The sequence below is a fragment of the Gymnoscopelus microlampas genome (assembly GCF_963454915.1).
Source record: "Gymnoscopelus microlampas genome assembly, chromosome: 4".
Taxonomy (NCBI): domain Eukaryota; kingdom Metazoa; phylum Chordata; class Actinopteri; order Myctophiformes; family Myctophidae; genus Gymnoscopelus; species Gymnoscopelus microlampas.
Window position 1 is genome coordinate 21,617,885 of NC_139941.1, and position 26,538 is coordinate 21,644,422.

The following is a 26,538-nucleotide window of genomic DNA, read 5'->3' on the forward strand; positions in this document are numbered from 1 at the left end:
CTCAGACTGACAACACGGCTCAGGCATACAGGTATCACAGCCAGAGGGGCAGCGGGTGCACTGTACCTCAACCTCAGGAGAGTCTACACACATACACATGTCACACACGCACGCAAGCATGCGCACACGCACACGCACACGCACGCGCACACGCACACGCACACGCACACGCACACGCGCACACACACACACACACACACACACACACACACACACACACACACACTCGTGCATCTGCATACAGAATGGGGTCACACCATAGAGATATGCCATTTCAAACCTAAGCCTAAATACAGTATTTGCTCCTCACTGTTGATGTATATACATCTTACCATCCTGCAGCGGTAACAAGATGTATCTTCATAATGCATTTCAGAACAAACACAGGGCATCAGCTATGAGGCGATGAATACAGGCCCACAGCTATAAGCAGATAGGAGGAATCGCAGCATGCTCGCACATGCACATTGTACTGTACACAACCTCTCATTATGTTGACGGGTCTCGATTCACAGTTAAGGGCGATTTATTCTTAGTTGCGTGCCAGTGTCGCACACTCAAAACAGTAGATCTGCAATCTTAAAGCATCGCAGCGCAACATATTGTGAGCTTGCAGATCTTCTATGTTCTGTGTGCGACTCGGTGCACAAGCAAGTATAAATCAGGCATTAGCCACTGGCGATAAGTGCATTTTCAATTCAAAGCCAGCGAATGTAAAAACAGTACCAGAAAATAAGGTTTTGTGTAGCCATACAGAAAACGTTGTTCAATATAATATAATATTTATGATAGACACCAAATAATAAAAGGAAACAAAATGAGATATGTCTTTCTTTTGTGGTGTTAAATCAAAGTAAAATCACTATACAGTACCTCTACAAAGACAAACTGAAGTTTAAGGATGGATATCTGATGACATCTAAAGTAGATGTTTGGTCTCACACACATGCACGCACACACACACACACACGCACGCACACACACACACGCACACGCACGCACGCACGCACGCACGCACGCACGCACTCACACACACGCACGCACGCACTCACACACGCACGCACTCACACACGCCACGACTAAAAACCAACATCTATAATCAACCTCAACATCAAACTAAGCTGCAATACAAAACATTTCATAACGCACATATTCATACCCTGACAGAATATCCAAAAGGTTTAGCATTGCATTTATAAATTAGACACAATGAATAGTCATTTAAATTATGCATTTATATTATAGTCTATGTTAAGACTGTTAACAGCAAAGGGGCTCAAAATGGGGCCAAAGGTATGGTACAGAAAAGTACCCTCCAACAACACAATCCTCCGAGGGGACAAAATATACAAAGCACCGAATAGGAGATGAATTTACAGCCAGAGTTGCCACTAGCACAATATATCCAAGTTGTGTTGCATTTAATAGCATCAGGTCTGAGTTTGTTGTAGTTCAGAGTTCAGACAGCAGGGGGTGCTGTAGTGTGACAGTTGCTCTGGGAGTTCTCACTGGTCTTGGTCATGGATTTGCTGCTGCATCTTGTTCAGCATCTCCTGCATCCTCTTCAGCTGGAAACAGAAATAGGGGGAGAGGTCAGAGCGAGAGTGCTGACATGACAAATGTCCACCTAATTTACACCCTGTAGTACGACGCAATGCGACGTGTTGTTATTTTTGGAAAGTGACACCCTTGTGGCCTTAGGTTTTGGAAGTGGGCTATAAATTAAGCTTAAAAGTTGGATTGTATGTCTATGTCATGTGCAGTAACATCTTGTGTCATGTTCTGGTATGTATGGTAGTTTTACACATTTGTTGTTTGTGATCTCTGAAAGCATATTCTGAACCATGTATATAAATAAATATTTGTATTTATTCATTTTAATTAATACTAATGCTACGTCTAGTGAAACAAATACAAATGCACCCCGACAGATTACTGTACACCCATGCCACAGGCTATGTATAAGCATAGGGCTAAACTTTGACCTTAAACTGGGATCTTTGACTGATTTGAAATATCGGTTCCATCTCTGCACGGTGCAATAAAAAAATAAATCAAATAAAATAATAAATTGATAATAATAAACTTTATTTAAATAGCACCTTTCATATATAGGGTAGAAAACAGCTCTGGGAACGGTACCATTGTTAAGACAAGAACAGGAGAAATGGCTGTGATAGCTTTCATACCTCCTCATCTTTCATTTTGATGAGCCTCTCTGTCTCTGCGTCAGGAGTGGATATGGGCAGGATGGGGATGGGGCTCTCCATGCGGTTGTCCTGGGCCAGTTTACTGAGGAAGCACACAATCACAAACAGAGGATAAAGGCACGTCAGAAAATGTTCATCTGCCACAATATCACCGTTCAAATCTGCGAATGTCAGCAGCAATAAACCAAGATGTTTACAAAATATTCTGTAATTTCTCACCCGCTTCTTTCTCTAAACTACACAAACCCGAAAATGGCGAACATTCTGTGAAAATAGCCGATCTACAGGCTCACAACGTGTCACGACACAATGCATTGTGATCTTGTAGATCGATTTTTATATCTTTCGGCAAAGATATTTGTTGGAAAAGGAGGAGGAAAAAGGAACCCATGGGGGACGTAATTGGTTAAAGCTGCATCCATAACTTTTTTTAGTGAAGAGATGTTGCTTTAACCAATCTGTATGATAGAGTATGTTAATCCAATATAACGAACACAGCCGTGGTGGTTGGAGGTGCTCTCTCTGCTCTTCTACTGAGAGATTCAGATCCTGTGGTTGGGTAGGATCACTACAAGTTGTCAAGAGGTATTGCATGAAGCTCAAATGGAAACAACTATTCTTCCCAGAAATGCTCTCCGTTATAGCTCAACAGTAAAGATTTCAGTGCCCGCGGTCGCAAACCCCGGGTAGGACATGAAAGTAATGCATTGCAGCTTTAAAGTAAAACCACACACACACACACCTGGTCATCTCCTGTATGCACTGGGCTCTGTAGTTCTCATAGTGCACATCGCAGGTCACGTCCTTCAGGTCATGCATGTGGGAGCGAATCAGCATGTTCCTCAGCTTAACAAAGTCACAGTGTGACTGGTTTTCCACTGAGGGACAGAACGACAAACACAAACTGTCAACAGTGCGACACATTGTGAGGTTGTAGATTTGGTATTTTCACTGTTCGTCGTACAACAAAGTATGTAGGGCTTAAGTGGTTACACCTGTAAGTCATGCTAATGTTTAAATGTATTAAGGTTCGTGAGGGTGTATTCTCATCATAGCGCTGTGTCCATCTGTACACCTTGCGTCATGTCGTGGTTGAATGTACCTTCAACGATACCCCACGGGTACAGTCTCCCCCTCACTCTCTGTCCGCGGGCTTCCACCACAGTGTTGCTGCCGATCACTGCAAACGGGGTGCACTCCTGCACACAGGGGAATACAATGCAGACAGTGAAATCTATAATCTGAACAGTCATTCTTTCATTGACCTGACTTCTAGCCGGTGAAACAATAGCGAAATTAAACTGTTCCTCATTTTGTCCCCAGACCCCACTTTGACAACAGCTGTCCTAGACTCACCTTCAGCTCTTTGTCCAGCTGCTTAAACTCCTCATCCTCATCTGAGTCACACTCAGGGAACTGGTACACCTTGATGCCAAACTTCTCTATCTCTTCTCGAACCTACACACAAGCGCAAACACGCACGCACGCACGCACGCACGCACGCACGCACGCACACACACACACACACACACACACACACACACACACACACACACACACACACACACACACACACACACACACACACACACACACACACACACACACACACACACACACACACACACACACACACACACACACACATCATGTATTTCTCGCACTGAACCCAAAAATATAAAAATCCACAAAAGTATTGATCATAATAGATGATAGAACTGGTGATTTCATTCTAATATGGCGACATGCCGCTCACCCTGTCCTTAAGTTTCTTAATCTCATTGGGTGTGAGGCAGTCGGCCTTGGCGATGAGTGGAATGACGTTGACCTTTTCATGCAGCGCCTTCATGAATTCAACATCCACCGGACGTAGCCTACAGAGGGACACACAATGGCTGGGTGAGCACCAGAACAGGATGGAGAATAGGTAGTTTAAAAACGTGTTTACATTTGTATGGCTGTAAACAGGAGCTAAACAGGCTTGTATGTTGTATGCTAAATAGGCTTGCATGTTGGGATAAGAGGTTCTCCAAAGGTAGTTTTAAAAAAGTGTTGTTTATATTTGTATGGCTGTAAACGGGAGCTAAACAGGCTTGTATGTTGTATGCTAAATAGGCTTGTATGTTGGGATAAGAACAATTAAAAAGCACATCCATCTAGGCCTACTCAGCATGAATATACTATATTTATACTATGTAAATGACCCCAAGGCACTGTGCTTTTATTTTGGTATTTGATTTTGTGTGTCAGGTCACAGGTCACAGGTGCGTTGCATTTATGTTAATTCTATGTTTCTGTGAGGTGCTTTTGAGATGCTTTTATTTTGAAGATTTCTGCTTGATTTGTCACTACTATCACCTGTCTGCTCAGCCAGAGACTCAAATGTTTGCTGCAGCACCAGGGTTAGGTCTGCTTGCTTGACAGTAAAGGTTTTAGCCCCCTGCCTAAATGGGCACAAGGTATATTTTCATTTGGTTAAAGTGTGTTCATGAATTTTATTTGTCTAAGGTCTGTTCTGTAATAGTGTTGTTCAATGTGAATGATTGTTTTTGTAATTTGAAAATGTTTAATGTCCAATTGTTTGTTTGTTTGTTTCTGTCCCAGCTTTTACGTTGTTGGTTTTAAAATAAACCTCATCTAAACCACCAGTAAAAGACCAACTTTGGGCGGGGTACGCTACATACTATACTATACCTACTATATAACCATGTTTACACACTCAAACAAGGTTGCATAGCGCACCTTAACACGTAACCCCCACTGTCTGAACGAGAACTTTCTCTTGTAAGGAGAGTGGACAGCCCTTTCTCCTTTAATAATTCTTAACAGACTACAACCTACATAAAACAGTATAAAGCTAATAAAAGCGACTGTGTGGTTCTCTTCAGTTTGCTTTTTTATTTGGCAGGTCTTGCTGACAAAGAAAGTTCTCATTGACTAAATTGTTTTTACACTCATTGCGGCTCCATCCTAATTTCTGAACGTTAGACTTGCCCACTATATACACTGCTGGAACGGAGTTTTTTACCACGGATCTTTACAGTTTGATTACATCAACCTTTAGCATATGGTAATTTGTCTCTGGATTTTGGTGAAAGACACACAAATACTTGCCATTTGGCTACAGTATGTTTGTAGTTGCTCAGAGAGGATAGACGTTTGTATCTCCTAACCCCGTCAGCCAACCTTTCTTCAAAACTGTTCAGTGTCCAATGGTAGGTTGCTGGCAGATCGCGTAAATAAAACAATATGAATCACAAGCGCATTGAGTGTCTGACCAATCACACACAATGTTCGCATTGGTGTCTCTGCGGTGGTGTTCGACATGTTGGAATATCTTGGAGGTGCCAAACATACTTCGGCAAGGCACTGTGTTTGTTCGTTGCCTCCGCAATAACGTACTTTTGTTCTTTTTGACCTGCTGAAGCCAAATAATGTTTGACTACTTTTGGAAAATGCTGCAGGCTTTACTGTCCAGGAGCTGTGTATCATCATACATAGTGTATGATGATAACAGTAGTTAGTATTGGTTGCCCTCTGTCATCAATGTCAGGATGTGTTATTCCACCTAGTCATCAGCACCAACATTACATTCCTGTGTGTGTTTTCACTCTATCCTCCAAGACAAAACATCCTCACAAGGATAACATGAGGTAGATTCTCATTTGGGCTGTAGGTTATGGCTAACGTTAGGGTTAGAATAAGGTTAGGGTAAAGGTTAGGGTTATGGTTACCCACACATTTTAATTGTTCCAAAGAACAAATTGAGATGGGAAAAAAAATGATGAATGCCATTAAGGTCGTTGAAACTTTCTTAAGTAGCCTACATTTTAAGAGAAATCTTATAGTGCTTTTTGTGTTTTTACCCATGGCCAAACGGAGGTATGAAGTACAGACAGCAGTGGACTCTGTTGTCTTGGATGTTCTTTCTGTTCAGGCCACTCTCATCTCTGAAGTACTGCTCAAACTGCTGATCGATGTAATCTGTGATTGGCTTCCAGCTAGAACACACACACACACACACACACACACACACACACACACACACACACACACACACACACACACACACACACACACACACACACACACACACACACACACACACACACACAGGATACATCAGCAGCACTAAGACATGTGAATACATTCTTGGTCGTAAACCAGGGCTAAATCAGAGCCGAGGACTGTGCCAAGCAAGAATGTTATCTCACCACTCATTGTTGTTGACAGCATCTCCGAACCCTGGCGTGTCTACGATTGTCAGTTTGAGTTTGACTCCTTTCTCTTCGATGTCCACCGTATGCTTGATAATCTCTACTGTCTGGTTAATACGCTCTGAAAAGCAGAGACACAGAGGCAGTGGAAGAGAAGAATGAGTGAAATGAAGATGAGAGACAGAGAGATGAGCCGTGAACCTTCTAATTGACATTGTCCATGTTTACAGACAGACGGCACAGACAGGCAGTGAGCTGTGTATCAAATACCCTGGCATAACACTCACCCTCGGCATTGAGTAGCTTTCTGTCCTTATAGAGGTCAGTAAGAAACAGGCTGTTGACCAGAGTGGATTTGCCCATACCTGACTCTCCTGTGAGACAGACAGACAGACAGACAGACAGACAGACAGACAGACAGACAGAGTCAAAAACAATGTACCTCATATTGCTCAATGTTCAATATTCAATATGTAAAGCCATGTTCAATTTCAACTCCAAATTGACCTGCAACCATGAGGGTGAAGTCAAATCCCTTCTTGACAGATTTCCTGTGGACTTGGTTGGGCAAGGTAGCGAAACCCACATACTGTTTCTCCTGAGAGAGAGAGAGAGAGAGAGAGAGAGAGAGAGAGAGCGAGAGAGAGAGAGAGAGAGAGAGAGAGAGAGAGAGAGAGAGAGAGAGAAGGATAAATGCATGACAATAAATGTAACTTTTGTTTGAAGGTGTGTACACATTGCAAATATATATATATTTTTTTTAAATTCACAGCAGGGGCCAAGGAATGATAGATGACAGACAGACAGACAGACAGACAGACAGAGAAAGAGAGAGAGAAGGAGAGAGGGAGAGAGAGAGAGAGAGAGAGAGAGAGAGAGAGAGAGAGAGAGAGAGAGAGAGAGAGAGAGAGAACTTGTATCGTGAGGTGTTGCGGAGGCCTATTAATCAAACAAAAGCCCAGAGTGATTCTAAAGTGAGACCATGATAGGTTTGACATCTGCTAAATCATTTAAATCACCACAACAGACGGTATAGGCAGCATCTATAATGCAGCCAATCTAAAGCAGAATGGAAAAAACATCATGTCGCTTTACCGTTAAGAACTACAATTTTCCACTAAATATCAATATCACACACACACACACACACACACACACACACACACACACACACACACACACACACACACACACACACACACACACACACACACACACACACACACACACACACACACACACACACACACACACACACACACACACACACACACACACACACACACACACACACACACACACAGGATACCAGTCTCTGACTATAACAAACTGTAGCTCTCAGCCCAAAGGGCTTGGTCTGGCAGAATGTCATCCTTGCCCTACTGCCCAATGTGAGCCCATTGACATGCATACACACTCAAGGCCAGCCTGCCACAGGCTGCCAGGCTGCCACAGTCTAGGGTCCAGCATTGAGACAGAAGCTATATTGAATCGACATGAAAAGCCCTTTTCTTCTCATTATCCTAACACAGTCAGCGTCCTTATAAGCTGTCATAACTTGTCACAGGCACTTCCGACAGCCTCGCTTTTACAAACACATCGCACAGAGACACACACATGCATGCACACGCACAACACACACACAACTATGACCCGTGGCTGTGTGCACGCAGCACAATACCAGAGATGCTTGCTTGCGAGTGAGAATGGGAAAATCTACAAGGACAACACTCTGAGTAACCAGTCAATCATTCGACGACAACAGGGTGTGACAGCGAATACAAATCTCTCATCACAAATCAATTTATCATTTAAACTGTCATCATTGTGAAAGCACGGAGGACATTCAACAGTAAATCAAACACCTCCCTGCCAAGAGAATACCAATGACGGTTAAGATGAGAAAGATTCTTCAGTGTGAGGACTTCTTGCATTCCAGCAGGAACCATAAAAGTTTAGCTGTTAACACAAATCTTTTGTCACAAAACTCTTCTCACATTCCCTCCCAGTATATTATGTTTAGTTTGTTACCTTTTGACGGGCTGTTCTTACACGTGGGCAAAGCAAACGTTCCACAAGTTTCTCCTGCAACATGATGGCATCCATACTAGACCGCACTGACGCCAATGGAACGAAAATAGCTAGCTACTGTGGCTAGTCTCTGAAATATGAGGGAAAAAAACAGGACTAGGCGGAGAAGGAACCCGACTCGAAAAGTCAGTTTCCAGTCAGTGCTCTGAAACTCAGAGCACTGAAACTCCTGTCGCTCTTTCCATTGGTACCTCTCCCCACTTGATCTCAATATACTTCTGTCTGTTTACAATTTTTTTTCTATCTTCCTTTGTTCCTCCTACTTTCCTCCTCTCACTTTCTTTCACCTCTTTCACCCTCCTTCTTCTCTTTCTCTTGTCTTCTCTTCTGTGCTGCCCTACAGCGATCCACTGCTCCCTGTTCAGACAGGTAGAGAGGAATTCTCACTAAGAGGGAGGGAGGGAGATGAAGAGATAAAGAGAGAGAGTGAGTGAGCATGAGAGAGAGAGAGAGAGAGAGAGAGAGAGAGAGAGAGAGAGAGAGAGAGAGCGGTGGACATGAGCAGGGGTATAGGTAGTAAGAGGTGGCAATTTCGGGGGAGGAAGTAAGGGCGGGATGGAGGGAAAGGTCTAAAAGCAACTCATTCATTCACCCATCCACCCCCACCCCATCGGCTGGAAAATAAAACATTGCTTTGAGAGCGACGACACAGGATTACAGAAAGCAGAAAGATACACAGACAGGAGGCCACACAGACTGATTATTGACTCTGTTGAGAAGACGTGAACAAACATGACCAATGATGACAAAAGCTCGGAAACAGTGTAAAAAACACCCACATATTAAGATGACTCCATACGCTCCATACGAGTATAGACATGCGGAAGAACTGATCATGGAGAGATGATGAATTAAATGAGTTTGCTAATCTATCCATATATCCAAGTAAGTTATCCAAGTGTTGTGTCAAGTACTCAACCTATGTCTAGACTAAACAGCAATTGGCTGTTCTGTCAGCAATGCCAGTCCGAGGATTTCTGCCCAACAACTGTCTGTAGGTGAAAGAGGCCCTTTTCATGGCAGAGGCTGGAAACAATTGTTTCCAGATGGGATGGGTGGTGGTAGTGGTGTGTGTGTGTGTGTGTGTGTGTGTGTGTGTGTGTGTGTGTGTGTGTGTGTGTGTGTGTGTGTGTGTGTGTGTGTGTGTGTGTGTGTGTGTGTGTCTGTATGTGTGTGTGTGTGTGTGTGTGTGTGTGTGTGTGTGTGTGTGTGTGTGTGTGTGTGTGTGTGTGTGTGTGTGTGTGTGTGTGTGTGTGTGTGTGTGTGTGTGTGTGTGTGTGTGTGTGTGTGTGTGAGAGCGTGTGCGCGTGTGCGTGTGTGTGTAAGCATGGGTGTGTCTCACTCCTAGTTGATGTGGAGAACAGAGGTTATATGGTGTGATTGCTCTGTAAAATAAAAGAGGGTGAACTTTTTTTCTCCCAGTGAAGGCACAGCCTGCGATAATGCCACGTACGGATACTGCAATTTCAGTCCACATCACAGGGGGGAGACAGAGATCTGTGTGTGTGTGTGTGTGTGTGTGTGTGTGTGTGTGTGTGTGTGTGTGTGTGTGTGTGTGTGTGTGTGTGTGTGTGTGTGTGTGTGTGTGTGTGTGTGTGTGTGTGTGTGTGTGTGTGTGTCTCTCACCATCCTTGGATAGTTTCATTCCGGGATGATGGCCCGAGTGGTAGTGGGGAGGCACAAATCTGAGCCCTTTAGTGTACAGACTGGAGTAAGGCAGGGCTGTGTGCTAGCTCCAGTCATGTTCAACATATTCCTAGTCTGTGTTACAACACTGTTACATAGGATGCTGGAGGAGCAGGCTGGAGTCACCATTGACTTCAGGCTGGATGGTAACCTGTTTTAACATCAGGAGGTTACAGGCAACAACCAAGTTAACATCCGAAAACATCATCGAGCTACAGTATGCCGACGACTGTGCCCTGGTAGCCCACACACCAGAGGCCCTACAAAGCACTCTCTCGGCAGCTGTCACTGCATACAGCAGAATGGGTCTGACGATCAACACCCAGAAAACGGAGGTAATCTGTCAGTTGAGTGCTGGCCCCCCGTGCCACCCAACAACCTTCACAGCAGGAGGGCAGAGAAGGGTTTTTCTAAACAGCAACATCAATCTCCACACCAAAGTGCTTGTGTACAAAGCAGTATGCATCTCCACGCTACTGTATGGATGTGAGGCATGGACCATCTACAGCCACCAACTCAGAAGCCTGGAGGCCTTCCATGTCAGATGGCTTCAGAAGATCCTCCGCATCACTTGGAGGGACAGAGTGCCACACACAGAGGTACTGGAACGGGCAGGCAGCTGCAGTATAGAGTCCATCCTGAACCAACATCAACTCAGGTGGCTGGGGCATGTCATTCGTATGCCCAGCCATACGAACGCAAAGTACGCAAAGTCCTCTACGGCCAGTTACACCTTGGCCAACGCAGTGCTGGTGGGCAGAAGAAGCGATTCAAAGACCAACTGAAGACCACACTGAAGAGAGGCCGGATCAAACCCTCTTCACTGGAGGAACTTGCTTCCTGCCGCAACCTCTGGCGTTCTCACCCCGCACAGGGAGTAGAGTATATGGAAAGTCAGCGCACAGAACACCGTGCAGCAAAGCGTGCAAAGAGGCATGCCCGCAAAGCCACCCCTGCTCCCGTCAGTATCGCTTTTACATGCCCGGTCTGCAACCGCAACTGTGGATCCAGGAACTATTCAGCCACCAGAGGACTCACAAATAGGAGAAGATGGTCATCATCGGACACGATGGACAACCACAAGCAAGCAAGTGTGTGTGTGTGTGTGTGTGTGTGTGTGTGTGTGTGTGTGTGTGTGTGTGTGTGTGTGTGTGTGTGTGTGTGTGTGTGTGTGTGTGTGCGCGCGCGCTCGTGCGTGCGTGTGTGTGTGTGCGTGCGTGCGTGTGTGTGTGCCGACAGGGGTACTCCAGTCCAGTTCTACGGACCAGTCCTCTTGTCTGGACATACACAAGCCCTCTTGTATGGTACATCATGTTGGCTTTCTACAGAATCTACACCATACTCTCTATCACCGTCAGATCATGTGAGTAGGATCTAGGATCAAGTCAATTTAGGAGGACAGGCAAGTTAGGGTCAGTGAAAGATTGTGAATTTCTGATTGCTGTAATTGTGGAAACCAAATGGGAAACATTTTATATGATCTAGCCATGCGTTTAAACAATTTTCATAAGGATCACGATCATCCATTAAATTTTACTTTTCTAAATACCTGGTTTTGACTCATTTTTAAATCATTTTTATCTCCTCCCTTAATTGACACCATTGTTTATTTGTTAACATAAATATTCATCTTCTTGTTCTCCAAAATCAAGTGATGCGTGCCTGTGTCATGATGTCGTCAGACTCGTCACTACACAGAGTGGCATGTGTGTATGTGCTCTGGGGGATGGGTGCAGAGGGTTTCATCTAAAGAGAACAGATGTCCTGGTGTGACATCACAATAGCCTCCGGCAAACCCCCCCCCCCTCCACTAACTTTCTAAGTGCCCAGCTGTCCATCTCATATAGCACTATGGCATCGGGAGGGAGCCCTGTCAGACACGAAGACAGGTGAATTGACAGACACATTTTTTTCACTCACTCACAGGACGGTGGCCGTCTCTGTGAACCGCAGGCTGTGCATTACTCTGATGCAGTATCTAGACTACTGTGCAGAGAACAACCGTAGTGACTACTACTCCATAACATAACACAGATCAGTTCAATGGGATCGCGTTATGAAAAATCATTGCTGCTGTTGAAGCGGTGCCATGCGTTCAACTCTCCTATCACTTCCAGCTGATCGAATACAGGAGAAGCGGGAATTTAGGGCCTGTGGCAGGTGCAAAGGGGGTCATAAAGAAGACATTATTACCTAGAACAGATTATGGACACAGGGAGTGTGTGTGTGTGTGTGTGTGTGTGTGTGTGTGTGCGCGTGTGCGTGTGCGTGTGTGTGTGAGAGAGAGAGAGAGAGAGAGAGAGATGTGTGTGTGTGTGGGGGGGGGGGGGGGTGTCTGTGTATCACACACTTGTGTCTTTCTTGTTTTACATAGTTGTTCACAACATAAAAGTGTCTGCATAGAAGACTGCAACTTTTACTGTCAGTTATCACCTCAACCAACCTGTTTGGCTGTGTATCTCCTCATTAATTCATTTCCTTATTTGCTTATTGTATATCATTAGTTCTAGTCCTAGTGCTAGCTTATCCCACTCAACCAGGTGTTTGAATTGCCTAGTTCCTAGGTAACTGGTGTCCCAAATCAAATCAATCAATTCATCGACAACCAGGTTGCTAGACTGAAAATCCAGTGCAAGGACCGGAGTTGAAAACTACCCTGTAACCACTGACTAAACGTCTTAAGCACTGTTGCGGCTTGGCATTTTACAACACAGTCACTTGGCATTACACTGCCAGGACGCGGCTCCCACCAGCGCTCAGTGGCAAGTGGAGCCTCCCGTTCTCCGTTCTCAGTGGTCTGGCTCATGATATCTGTCCTTCATATGGGAAAACACAAAGCGAAGTGGCATGCCTGCTTGCCTCTACTGCTGTGTGCAACCATGGCTCCTCGTCCCAGAGTGTGAAACACGCCACGCACACCCAAGTGTTTGTTTATCTGTCTGTCAGTTGGATGGGCGCTACGGAGGCAGCGATTCGGACATCGACCAGCACCACTGCTTGACTTCCTCCAGTGGGGGTCACAAACTGTTAGCCCTAATACATGGATGAACTTCAACTTCCTGGTGTTTGCACTTTCTCTCTTTCTGGCCCGTACATCTAGATAAATGTTCAGATTTCAAATATAAAGTGCTTATCCCATGGCCACGGATGTTACAATTATGTTCGGGCCTTCAGAAGTACCCGTATCTTCTGTATTGTTCAATAAAAAAGCATTTTAATCTGATCAGTGGCTATTTTCTCTGTATTTTCGCCATATGCTTTCAACTACGCAACCCTATCGTTTGGGAGGTGTATTGCACTCTGATACATTATAACTCTATGAGAAAATGGCCACAGATCAGATTAAAATGTTTTTTATTGAACAATACGGAAGATACAGGTACTTCTGAGGGCCTGTACATAATTGTTTATAATAAAGGAACATCCGCACTCTCTTCAGTTATGTTCTTGGTTTATTCTGTTAAAGATGAACAGCCGCAGCAGACATGTCTATTTAGAGAAACGGACGCGTTTTGGCACGTTGGCCTTCCTCAGCGTTTCAAACTAGAATACATCAAACAGGAAGTGACATATATAGCTATGCGATAGTGTACAGCTGATTCTCATCTACAATTCATCATACTATTAATGTTTACATTAAGCATTAAACATAATATTTATATTGTTAAAATATTCTTAAAGTTTTCACAAACACCACAACCAGAACAAACGATTCATAAATTAGAAAACATTTCATAGAAAACAATTCAATAATAATTCTTCATTCAATCCCTTTGGGAACTCTAATGTATGGATCCAGTAAGCCTCCCTTTGTAATAGAACCCGGTCTCTGTCCCCACCTCTTCTCAGTGGGTTCTGGGTTGACTACTTCTAAAACTTGAAATCTCAGTGTACATATGTCATGTTTAACCATATTATAGTGCCTGGCAACTAGACTTCTCATCTTTATTTCTAATATTACTCTTGTGCTCCGTAATTCTGGTTTTCAATTCTCTTTTGGTCTTTCCCACATAGCAAAAAACACAAGGGCACTTTAAAAAATAACATGTAATTCTCCCTTTGACTGAGTAAAAGAGTCTCCTGTTATCATGGCATTACAATTAATACAACCTTTACACAGGAAATTCCCTGAGGGTAAGGTAAATAAAAAGTGTTGTGGTTGAATATAAACACCATTTTTAATTAGTTTGTCACTTATATTGTTTGCTCTTTTCTTTGAAATAATTGGGGGGTGGAAAAGGCTTTTCCTACCACTGGATCACTGGATGTTTGTGGAAACTTTAAAGGGTCTACACCATGAATTTTAACTTTTTCTTCATTTTTGTGTGTTTTTGGTCTCCCCCACCTCTCTTCTGTTCCAACAAATACCCGACTTCGAGCATGCAGGCTTTCATAGGCTATCTGTGGTTTTCATGTAAATTGGTCTGAAAACAGTCCGTCAGATTTGTTCCCCCACCCTACGTCACGTCTGGGAACAATTCCTCCCGTTTTTCAGTTCTAACCAAAAAAAAAAAAAATACTTTTTCCACACAGAACCAGGACATGACATGCATACAAACTGGCTCAATAGCGCCCCGTGCCAAACAGGACAATGTGGTATTGCAGGTGAAAGTGCTTTATAAGCCAGAGAGAAGTTAGTTGGAATGAGTATATCTGAGGCTTGATTTAGGCTCAAACCTTTTGAAAAACGTTTGAGGGACATAACCAATATGATATCAAATATTATTATTATTTTTTAAATTCATGGTGTAGCTCCTTTAAGAATATTTTAACAACACAAATACTATGTTTAATGCTTAATGTAAACATTAATAGTATGATGAATTGTAAGTGAATTATATTATACACGTGATAAACGTGTGTGTGATCCATGGCTAACACTGTCGTAAGCTTGGAGGAAACAGCTGTCAAGCTTCTACCATGATTAACAACATCGTAGTTTTAGTAGGCAGACCCATTCGTTTACGTGCACACACGCACGCACGCACACACACGCACACACACACACACACACACACACACACACACACACACACACACACACACACACACACACACACACACACACACACACACACACACACACACACACACACACACACACACACACACACACACACACACACACGCTCACATTTAATGAATACTTTACAATGTACCCACCACACATACACTAATGTAGTGAATATGCAAATATCCAGGGAGAGAGGTCAAGTGTGACAACTCCAGCAGTAACAGACATCAGTCTCCCTGCCTTCACTCACTGCCCGCTCCAGAGGACCTACAGTCTACTGTTGAGACAACACAACACAACACAACACAACACACAGACAGACAGACAGACAGAAAAGCAGCCAGCAGCCATGCTTGTGTCCAGTGGACACAAGCATTGACCTTTCCTGATGACATCTCTCCATCTCACAGCCATCCAGCTGCAGCATTCACACCATTAACCCTGAATGCTTCATACCGGCTCACTGGATATGTGGTGAGATGCAACTGGGAAAATAGGAGAGGAAACTGATTCTGAGTCTAGGTGTGTGTGTGTACTTATCATTGTACTTGTTAGGGCCAAATGACCCCACAAGTATAGTAGACTAGAATTTTTGAAATATACATTGTGAGGAAAATGCTCTTGATCCTCACAAGACGGTAATAAAAAACAAATATAGTGTATGTGTGTGTGTGTGTGTGTGTGTGTGTGTGTGTGTGTGTGTGTGTGTGTGTGTGTGTGTGTGTGTGTGTGTGTGTGTGTGTGTGTGTGTGTGTGTGTGTGTGTGTGTGTGTGTGCGTGTGCGTGCCGAGGGGGGGTAAACATAGACTACATGTGAACCCCCCACATCCATTTTTATGTTTACTCTCCTAGGAGATGCGAGTGCCTAGGCGTGATGCTAATCCAACAGCGTGTAATTGCTCTGGTAACAATAGGCTACTCCAAGAACACTTGGCCAACATAGCCAAGTTTTAGCATCTGCCCATTGGGCAACAAACAATAGGCTCTTGTGAGAGCATGGCTAGTGTGTGCATTAGCATTTAGCCTCCCTCTGTCCAGTTAGCAGAGGAATGCAGGCAACTGAATGCCATCAGGGAACACAGTAGATGAGAATTATTCCTAGGTCACTACTCACGCGGGGAAAGCTAGGTTTTTATGCAACAGAGTGTTAACAGTAACATTTCTCATGGGAAGGTTAAGGAATGGATATAATCTTAAAATCCCCCTATTGGATTTTAACTCCAAATCCTCCCTCCTCTTAATATCACATATCACTAAATGTCAATCAGATACATAAAATGGTTGTAGAATCCTGCTATCTGGGTCAGCCTAAACCTTCTAAATGTTTTGCAGTGCAGAGTGGAAAACCTGAGGCATGAAAGAAAAAACTTAAAACAAATTTTGACACAGACACAAGGACTCACACAGACACACACACACACACGCACACACACGCACACGCACACGCACACGCACACTCACAAACACGCACGCATGCACGCATGCACGCACGCGCGCACACACGACAGGGAGGGTGCTAAACTCTGGGAAGGTGCAGTTATGCCAAGAAAATAAACCTGAACGGCATTAGCATTAACATTAGCACAGGGGCATTTGCTGCCCTACCCTGGTTTTCTCTTTTTTCCCTACCTCATGTGGAGAGCAGAAGCCCCATGGGGGCTACCCCTTTTGAACCCCCCACCCCCACCCAACACACACCCACTCTCCACCCCACCCTGAGTTAACGCTCCGCAGCTGGCCTCCTGAATGCAAGCAAGGGTCAGAGGGTCCCATCTGTGGCCACTGTGCGTTTGAGATAGAGAGATCAAGCAGGTGTCTGGGTGAATGTGTGTTACGGAGGGGAAAGTTGGTGGGGGTGGGGTAGCATATCAAGTGATGTAGGTGGGAACTAAGGTGAGAGTCAAGAGTCAAGACAGGAAATGGCTGTGTATGGATCAAAACACACCAAAATATGATACTCCGCTCAACGCCTATACAAGACAACCACTGACGGACCTGCTGTAGTCTACTATTATATTGTGCACAGACTAGTATCACGCACTATGATTGGTCAGACACCTGAATCACTCATTCCCATATACTGTATACCTTTGCATCAGTCTTCATAAATGACACCATGTCAGGAGAATGGGCGTGGGAGTTATAATTTAGTTTTTTATTTACATAGAAGGCTAAAGGCTATAATACATACTTCATTGCACAACAATGTCATACGACTCAAATTACGTATTTGTTCAACTTCTCTCAGTAAAAAATAGGTCATTTTTTTCAGGCAGCGAGATATGAACAAGCCTTAAGGGGGACAGTGTAGGAATTATGACACAACCCCCAGCCAGTGAAAGGCAAGCATCATATCCACCCAACACGGTCAACACAGCCACGGCCAAAACACTCACATTACATATCCTGTTCGTTGGGCACAAAGTCGCATCGTACCACAGGACGGTACCAGAAACTGGCTTAGTAAATTTTGGCGCAGCCACGGTCTCAATTCTACGATGGATACTAGTGTCAATGAACCCACTGCCCACACACACACAGTAATAACCACATGGGTTTGTAGCTGGGTCACGTGGTGTCATCCATTCCGAGCTCCGGAGAAGAGATTCTTTTATGTTTTATGTTGCCTGGCAACATAATGGCTGATGAAGTTATTGGCAGAGAGGTGATGTCAGTGATGAAGGAGGATGCTAGAGACAGAGAGAGTAAAGGGAGTGAGTGATAGTGGAAAGGTGTGAGAAAGGGAAGGAAGTAAAAAAGTGCAAGCTATGTAAAATCATATAAAGGGTAATCAAAAGGCTGATTTGAGCAATTGATATGATACTCTTCATCCCAGCATTCCTGAGCATTGTAACAGGACTTTATCACTCACTCCTTCTGTCTCCCTCCTACACATGGATGCTGGTCCACCACCAGCAGGCAGGTGATTTTTTTCAAAACCACTACAGTAGAGTGTATGTGTGTGTATGTGTGTGTGTGTGGGAGGATAGAATAGCCATGAGCAATACAAGGTTACAACGTTGTAACTGTATTAACTGTTGTAACCAAAACTTACTAAGTAAATTGTATTTAGTTGGGGAGTAAAAGTCCATGGTTGCTACAGTATAATGGTTGTTTGATTAGGTTCTCACTAGGAATCTTTAGCATGTATAGATACACAACAGAAACTAGTTATTTCTAAATCTTCAAACAGAAATGCGCATTTGCAGCTGCATTCATCCTGGTCTTTCATAAATGCTCTCATAAGACCATAATACTACCATGCTGTGGCTGAGCCATGTGACACAATGATTGTGACGTGCGTGACCCCTGGATTCGGTCAGACTCTAACTGGGTCTGGGAAGGTGCCAATCTGTCTGCAATGTAACAGCCAATGTCTTAATAATCAAGAATGCTGTTACTTGAAACGGTACACTTTAAAAGGGGTGATCATTGAATCTGACTATAAATGTTACAACTGCAACAAAGCCATGTCTATTGCCAGAATGCCTATGCCTCTCTGTCATCAGACACTAAGCTGCAGCATTGGAAATAGGAGAAGAGTTGGAATGCTCATCATGACTATGCGAGATGGTGTTGAGATGAAGTAGACCCCCCATAAGGGCTTATGTTGTCACCTTGTTTACAATATGAACAGGGAGGGTTCAGAGGAGGTAAGCACCCGGTGTAGGAGATGTGACGTGGTAATGAGGTCAGTCTGTCTGTCAGCCAGCACAGTGCTTCACCATTGGCTGGCAGATCATGCTGATTTGAATAAAAGCAGGTCACTGCATGCCCACGGGATCAGGATGAGAGGGTTGACGGGATGCAAGCCCTGGGTACCATGTTGCTTACGCATCCTGCATCCTCCTCCTCTAGCCTGCACTGCTGACGCTGGCTGGCCTATTCCTCCTTATGCGACTGAAAATTAAACCTCTCTCAGCTTGATGTTCACCAAACATCTTGTGATGACAGGGGCTATAGCTGCCCTCCTCAGCATCATGAAGACGAGTGTAAAGACTATCAAACTATAACGCTTATAAACTAAAATCCATCGTTATAATCTGACATTTTTGAACATTGCCAATTTATTGTCGAGGCGAATAATGCTGTGCAATATGCAACCTCAATAGCTGCCTTGGCAACATTTTATACCAGCATCCACCTCCAACGGCAGCTAAAAACGATCAAATAAGACATTTAAACATTCCTCTTACCTCCATGCCATCCTCTATTGGCCATTTGATGGGTGTATGGATGGATGGAGATGGGAGACGCAGGTGCAAGGATGGAGACCATAGGATGGAGACCAAAGGATGGAGACCGACGTCCAGGGTATTTAAGAGAGAGAAACATGAAACAGTCATTAGAATAATCCATAATCAAACCCATATTTATGTAACTACAAAACGAATAAATGTATTGCGTACCGGTTTTAACCGGGATGCGGCTTTTGTATCGTATGTTGGCCGTCATGTTCGCAGCTTTGAATGACCGAACCGACGGCTTGGAGAACGCAAACCCCCTCTAGTCTCATCCGAAGCAGCTAAGGACCGTGTGGGTCTGTGGCAGCGTTGCCAGGTCTTGCGTGAGAAATAAGCAGCCGGGTCTATGAAAACATGGCCAAAAGAAGCGACTATGGCCTTAAACCGACATGCATTGGCTATTTGAAAATAGCCGATCCACAAGCTCACAAGTTTGTAGATCTGCTATTTTCAAAAACAAATCTTGGAAGAAAATGTAAAAGAATTTGGAATCTTTTTTGAAACATTTTAACAAAAAAAATCTTGTATGGGGGTCCCTGGCATAAATAGTTTCAGATGGGGGTCTGGTCTGCAGAAAAAAACATGTGCAGGGTCTTGACATGAAAATATTTGAGAACCACTGGTTTAAGCAACATTTAGGAAACAAGCCCAAATAAACAACTACACTTTAGAAACAAGCCCAAAAAAACACAACACGCAACTACCAAAATTTACAAGCAACTTGTAAAAAAAAACAAGCCCAAAGTCGCATATAATAAGCGGACATGGCAACCCTGGTCTGAGGAGGGTGGGGCCACGTCGTCCTAAGCACCGCCCCCACGTTATGTAGAACAGTGCACACTGCTGCTCATTTGTAGCATCATAGCCCACTATAACCCCCATGACTGACACCATTACATAAATAAAGATCTTTACCTCAACATTAAAGGTAGGGTTAAAACTAAAGGTTAAAGCACTATATTCTGATAGTAACAGGAGTCTCCCCATCTCTTAATAAACAGAAAATACATTTTAAGGTGGGTTGCAAGATTTCAGCCAATTAGGAGTACTCATTTATCAGCTTCATTTTTATAGTGTTCCACATCCTGTCTCTGTTCTGTCCTGACTGGATAAAATTAGTATCACAACACGACCTGAAAATGCATGTTCTGTTTAATAAAGAGCTAGAGACAAGACTCCTGTTACTGAACAAACACTATATCAATGAGTACTATCAGAATATAGAGCTATTTAGATAGAAAAGAAAAGCACTTAACCTACCTTTAATCTTTCATAGTGTTACCTTTGCAGTCTTTACAGTCAAACACTCCTTCAGACAACACAAGTGTGCTAGCTTAAAGTACATTTGATAACATAAAATAAAAAGGCAAATGTCTCTAACAGAATTGTATTTAATAAAGGAAAGAAATACAAAAAGTGAGACGTCTAAAGCAGGTCTCTGTTGCCTTGTGGTTAATATAATCTTTTAAAAGACAAAGTTGTGTAGAAAAAAAAATAATAGATCAAAACAATGTCACACAATAAAATGGTATTTAACAGACAGTGATGAACACCACACAAAAGCTAGAAGGTATAATATAATCTGCTGGTAAAAAGAGAATAGCTTGGCAAGAAGACTGCAATCAGTCACATCAACAGGTCCAGATTGTCATATTCAATAAATATTAGGCATAAGAAAAAACTAAACAAACAGCACTTGCATTCTAAGACTGCTCAGTGCTTATGTAGTGTAAAAATATGGCATATCAAACACAACACCAGAGAGGAAAATAAGGACTTACATAGTTACTTAACATGATCAGTTGTTTAGTATTGAACCAGTAGATGTTCATCAGCAAAAATTTAATTAATCTCTAGTTGATGGGGCATCTTGGCATCTTCATTCAACTTTAATGTGATCATATGAAGACAGAATAAACTGTCTTTTAACCATTACCATCTGAGTACCGATGTAATTATAACTGGAAGAGAATTAGACAAATAGATAAAAAACTTTAGATAAAAAGACAACCAATATAAAGATTTAGGGTTCAACACGAACAAGTTGAAATATTTGACTTATTAGTAATTGTAGACTGCTGAGTGATCCTAATTTCTCTAGGAACCAATACCAGAATAAAGAGTATTCAGCTCACATGAATCTTATAGCAGAAAAAAATAGCAGATCTACAAGCTCACAACGTCTCATGCTGCGATGACTTGTGAGCTTGTATCTGCTATTTTCGGTGAAATTATTTGGTGTATAGGGAAAAAAGGAGGGAAACGTATAGACCTCTGAGGGACATCGGTCAAAGAAGTATATGGGGTTTAAGTTTAAGAAGTAAAGGCATTTGTGTGATGTAAGGCAAACAAGTTAAATTTAGTTTTAAGTTATATTAAAATAGTTTTCAAAACATCATTAACAGTTGTTATTCATATTCAGCTATGGTGCCGTAGAAAAAGGCAAATGAGTATCACTTGAACACTCTGCTGACGCAAAATGAAATTAAACAAATATCTACAAGCTTTGTTTTTGTAAACATGCAAACAAGAACGGCAGGGATCTCCGAAACGTAGTACCGTTTATCACTTCCATTGCCGTGGGGAAACAATGTCTACTTAAAGAGGCATGAAACCGTAGGTCGATTTTGAAGTTTGATTTCCTGTACAGGTTAAAAACTACAGAATGATGAAAAACATGGCAGGCTATTAAGTAACGCAGCTGCAGCTAATAAAATAAAAATGTGATTGTTATATTTAGGTGCCAATCAGTGACACATTATATAACACACACAGAGCCGTATAAGAGAGTTACGTCACTAGCATAGAATCCCATTGTAAGAATGGAATGAGGAAGTTCCAATGTTTGGAACTACAGCCCATAGCAGCCCGCTTTGCGGCGAGATCAAAGCGTGACGCGACTCTCTCTTATACGGCTCTGATAACACCCATGATTAAATTGATTAGCTGCAGTTGTGTTAAAGCAGCCTGCGATTTTTTACCTTTCTATAGTTTTTTAACTTGAACTCATTACCAATTCATTACTGATGAATTGAGTACAAAGGACCACAATGGAAACAAGCCCCTGGGGCTTTTTGTGTTATCCTTTTAGCATAACCTTTGATTGTACTATCTGTACTGTTAATAAGCATGTTAATAAAGTATTCAATCAATCTATCACACTGGAAAACAAACTACAAAACCAGCTTAGGGTTTCATCCCCTTTAGAAGTGACCGAATAATAGATGTATTTCAGATTTTAGATCAATATCTGACCACATTAACATGACGAGTCTATTGTAAATCCTGCCTGATTACAGGCAGGCCGGGCCAATACCAGGGTTGATACAAGTTACGTTTGATGTAATATAGCACATAGATATACTGAGGAAAGCCATCAATAAGTTATATTTGACCACCAGACAGATGGATGGATGGATGTATGGATGGATGGATGGATGTATGGAGGGGAGTGACAGTTGGTTGTTTGAGGAGGTATGTTGGTGATGGTGGTCACACTTGATTGCTGGATACCTGCACAGTAAAATCCTTAGTGTTCATTTATCCATTTACATTTGTACATTAGCAGAGTTAAATGAACACTCAGGATTTTACAGTGTGCAGGGTAAGCAGACAGTGGCTTGGAAGGATGGGTCCAGAGAAGGCTGAGTGGGAGCCAGTCAGAAGAGCCGCCTCCTTCTCCCTCTATCCTTCACTGATCCGCATTCATCTTCATCTGTGCTTGCATTTGTGCGATCATCTGTTGCATGCGCCTCAGCTACACATTGGGGGGCAGACCACAGAATTATTATTAGAGTTGAGTGATGCAGTCAATATTACTTTTATATGGAACTCCTGCCCATACAACACTAAATACTGAATGAACTTGCCCTGCTAATTTTGCACAACCAACCATAGTCTCCCAAAGGTGATGGCTTGCATTGTCATCGGTAATGTTGAATGCATGTTTTGTGCATTGTAATGCAAATTAAACATTCTTTATATTTAAAATAATAGATGTTATGATTGTTTCTTTGACTAAAGAACTGTCTCTTTCTTTATAGAATATTGCCATCTTGTGGCTAAGGGAGGAATTTCAGGTGTTTCACACATTCCAAGTTTCTACAGGCCAATACCATTGATGTCATTTATTTCCAAATGTGTCAGAAGTGTATACAAACAGCTCAGTGCAATAAGGACAAATGCAGTGAAGTGTGACGTCCATGACTACGGTGAACAGTGTTTTTTTTTTTTTAAAGAACTCGACACTAAGCTGCCATGGTATTCCAAGCTGCTTGTAGCAGGAATGCAGGTTGACTGTGAGGAAAGAAAATCACAGAACTACAACAGCATATTCATTGCGCAAATCCATAGCTCAATCATGTCCAACCTTCCACCCACCTAAAGAAAGGTACATAGATGCTGTGTGTAAGTGAACAGATCACCCAAACCCATCCCAGCTGCTAGCTTTTTGTCTCCTTACTGAGGTCATTCCCTCCATCAAACTAGGCCATCGAAACAGGACATTGACGTCACACCCTGTCCTGGCGTCTGTGTTTACCAACAGCACTGATTACACTCCACCATGTTGCTGCTTTACATTGCCGGGACACAAACAGGCCAATCAAGAGCAACCAGGGAATGGGAGTGGACTATGGCAGGCAGGCAGGCAGGCACCATGACTCAGGATGTAAACAATGTGCAAAAAAAAGGAGGTGAACAGGTGAAAATACATACATGTCTCTTCCTTGAGGAATAGAGGCTTACAAATGAGCTAAGGAAATGAGATGCAAACTGGGGCAAGTAGTTTTACATGTGATTGCCTGTAAAATACTCCAGGTTATTCTGTTTGTACAGATACATGTGTGTGTAAGAGAAAGAGGCAGCAGTCTAAGCAAGAGAGACATTATGAATGAGTGACTGTGTGTGTGTGTGTGTGTGTGTGTGTGTGTGTGTGTGTGTGTGTGTGTGTGTGTGTGTGTGTGTGTGTGTGTGTGTGTGTGTGTGTGTGTGTGTGTGTGTGCGTGTGTGTGCGTGTGTGTGCGTGTGTGTGTGCGCGTGTGTGTGTGTGTGTGTGTGTGTGTGTGTGTGTGTGTGTGTGTGTGTGTGTGTGTGTTATTCTCACCTCAGCCTCTTTCTGTAGCAGGATCTGGTCCTTGTCGACCACATCTTCCTCCACCGCCCTGTGGGGACAAAAACACATCAGTACTTCACTGACGCGGGTTGAAACAAAACAGCTGAATAGCCAATTGGTCAACCTTCAGTGAAAACCTTCTCACCTGCCAGCCCTCTTGAGTCTCTCCGAACGGAAGTTCTCATAGTGCAGGTCCTGAGTTACCTCCTGTAGGTCCTGCATGTGGGTCCTGCAAAAAAGAAAGAAAAATGAAGATGTTATACTATTTTTGCACTCTAGGAGGCAGTAGAGCTTCTCCAAAAACATATCCAGAGCTGGCCCGGATTTGAGGCTGAAACTACAAACTAATCCAGTCAAAAAAAGTTTCATGGCGGACATGGTTCTAAACACTCCAACACAGACTCACACAAGCATGGTTCGTAGCTTGAGGAAATCATTGTGCTCTGGGTTCTCCACCTCAACCACCCCCCAGGGGTACAGACGGCCACGGATCTTCTTCCCCTTCACTTCTATCAGCTGGTTGGAGCCGATCACAGCAAACGGAATGCTGGCCTGGGCAGGGGTAGATAAAGCATCAGGGGTCCCCAGGAAAGAGAGACAAAGACAGGGAGGGGATAAGGGAAAGACAGATAGACAGACAGACAGGGAATGCAAGGTATTAGGAGGGGAAGGAGAGAAAGAAGTTAAGGAATGAAGGATGGTTGGATGGATGGGTATCATCACTAAGGTAGGCGATGGAGGTCTCGAGACGCTACAGTCATACAGTATGTGTCCAGAGATAATGTAGGAGTTAGCCAAGGCCTTTGTCTTTGGAATCACACGCCAGATGTTGGCAGAGTGTCAAAGTGACATAAATATTATATTGACCAAACGTTTCCTCAAAATATCATTTATTACTTAAGAAGAAGCAACAGCAAATTATAAATGAATTATACCCTAACATTGTTTACAAATATATAATAAAATAGAGGTGGGCATAGTTGAGCCACATGGCTTGTTGCAGGCCTTAACGTTTGTCCACTCAATTGCACCATAAGTCAGATGTTCAGTTAGAGAATAACTTTCATGGCTTTGTGCCGTGATTTGACGATGACACAGTATGTGTTGAGTCATTGCAAACAGAGTGACATAAAGTACATACATATAACACATACACAGACTACCATAGTTTCTCCATTTGCTTCGCGGATCAACTAATAAGAATATTTCCACTATCTCACAAAGGATTTTTTCATATTGTATATTAAAACACTTCTTGTAGTAGAGTACAATATTGAAAATGTATCTTCTATCTTATTGGATAATTTTATATATTACCACAGGAATGCCTTAAAAGGCCTTGGATCAAATCCCATCAGAGAATTTTCTCTCCTGCACCACCTCCCTTATGCCATCTCTCTTAGCTCCATCACAATACAGAAAAACTACTAGTGGACTGCCCATTCTCCTTTCAGAAAAAGGGTGCAGCTGTGTTAAAGCAGTTATACATCTCTCTCACCTTGAGGACTCTGGTCTGCTCCTTGAACTCCTCGTCCTCGTCAGAGTCAGCATCCGGGAGCTGGTAAATTCTGATCCCATGTTCTGCGATCTCATCCAGGACCTGAGAGATGGAAACACAGGGTGAGCCAAACGGGTCACACCTGATCTGACCTCCTGACATCTCACACTGTTCAGGGTCAAAACACTGCTGGTCAAACTGCACAACTCATCCTGAGTGGGAATATGAATTTAGAACAGTGTCTGACAACCAGCTCGTCTGGAACTAAAACTGGGTTGAGCGATACCCTGTCTACAGTCCAGGAAAGGGGAACAGTGTTTGAGTATATGGAAGAAATACTACTAACTGCTTCAGTCTAAAGGTTAGCTTGACTACCTGTTCATATTGATAGTGTCTGTTTGAGCTAGATGATGTACAAGATCAAATCTTGTCTTCTAAAAGTTAGGATTGCTCTCTTTCTGTGCT

The 26,538-nt window shown here is 43.1% G+C and overlaps 2 protein-coding genes across 4 annotated transcripts in view; both read right to left on the bottom strand.

Moving 5' to 3' along the window:
• Window positions 1–378: 378 nt before the first annotated feature.
• Window positions 379–8,827, bottom strand: septin5a (septin 5a). Of its 2 annotated transcripts, none has more exons than XM_084055680.1 (11): window positions 8,806–8,827; window positions 6,935–7,025; window positions 6,715–6,801; window positions 6,425–6,548; window positions 6,077–6,211; window positions 3,967–4,084; window positions 3,567–3,668; window positions 3,313–3,409; window positions 2,953–3,088; window positions 2,190–2,292; window positions 379–1,568 (listed from the first exon to the last, which is right to left on the bottom strand). In XM_084055680.1, exons 2-11 carry the CDS (start codon window positions 6,942–6,944, stop codon window positions 1,506–1,508), a joined length of 975 nt encoding a protein of 324 aa, XP_083911806.1. In that variant the 5' UTR covers window positions 6,945–7,025; window positions 8,806–8,827; the 3' UTR covers window positions 379–1,505. The 2 variants fall into 2 exon arrangements, with proteins under 2 accessions (XP_083911806.1, XP_083911805.1); XM_084055679.1 differs by lacking the exon at window positions 8,806–8,827 and adding an exon at window positions 8,459–8,795.
• Window positions 8,828–20,833: 12,006 nt separating this feature from the next.
• Window positions 20,834–26,538, bottom strand: part of LOC311044237 (septin-2) — a 29,540-nt gene continuing 23,835 nt past the window's right edge. For both annotated transcript variants that reach the window (XM_084055682.1, XM_084055681.1), the window contains exons 8-12: window positions 26,074–26,175; window positions 24,982–25,127; window positions 24,721–24,804; window positions 24,567–24,624; window positions 20,834–23,219 (exon numbers count right to left, since the gene is read on the bottom strand). In XM_084055682.1, the coding sequence (XP_083911808.1) occupies window positions 23,154–23,219; window positions 24,567–24,624; window positions 24,721–24,804; window positions 24,982–25,127; window positions 26,074–26,175 (456 nt within the window). In that variant the 3' untranslated portion in view covers window positions 20,834–23,153. The remainder of the gene's footprint in view (window positions 23,220–24,566; window positions 24,625–24,720; window positions 24,805–24,981; window positions 25,128–26,073; window positions 26,176–26,538) is intronic.

Bases quoted from the DNA above. Each gene is read 5' to 3' on its own strand.
- septin5a (XM_084055679.1), bottom strand. From the start codon at position 8,533: ATGGATGCCATCATGTTGCAGGAGAAACTTGTGGAACGTTTGCTTTGC. The intron at 7,026-8,458 runs GTAACAAACTAA...TCTCTCTCTCAG, and splicing joins TAAGAACAGCCCGTCAAAAG to GAGAAACAGTATGTGGGTTT. The intron at 6,549-6,714 runs GTGAGTGTTATG...TCTGCTTTTCAG, and splicing joins AAAGCTACTCAATGCCGAGG to AGCGTATTAACCAGACAGTA.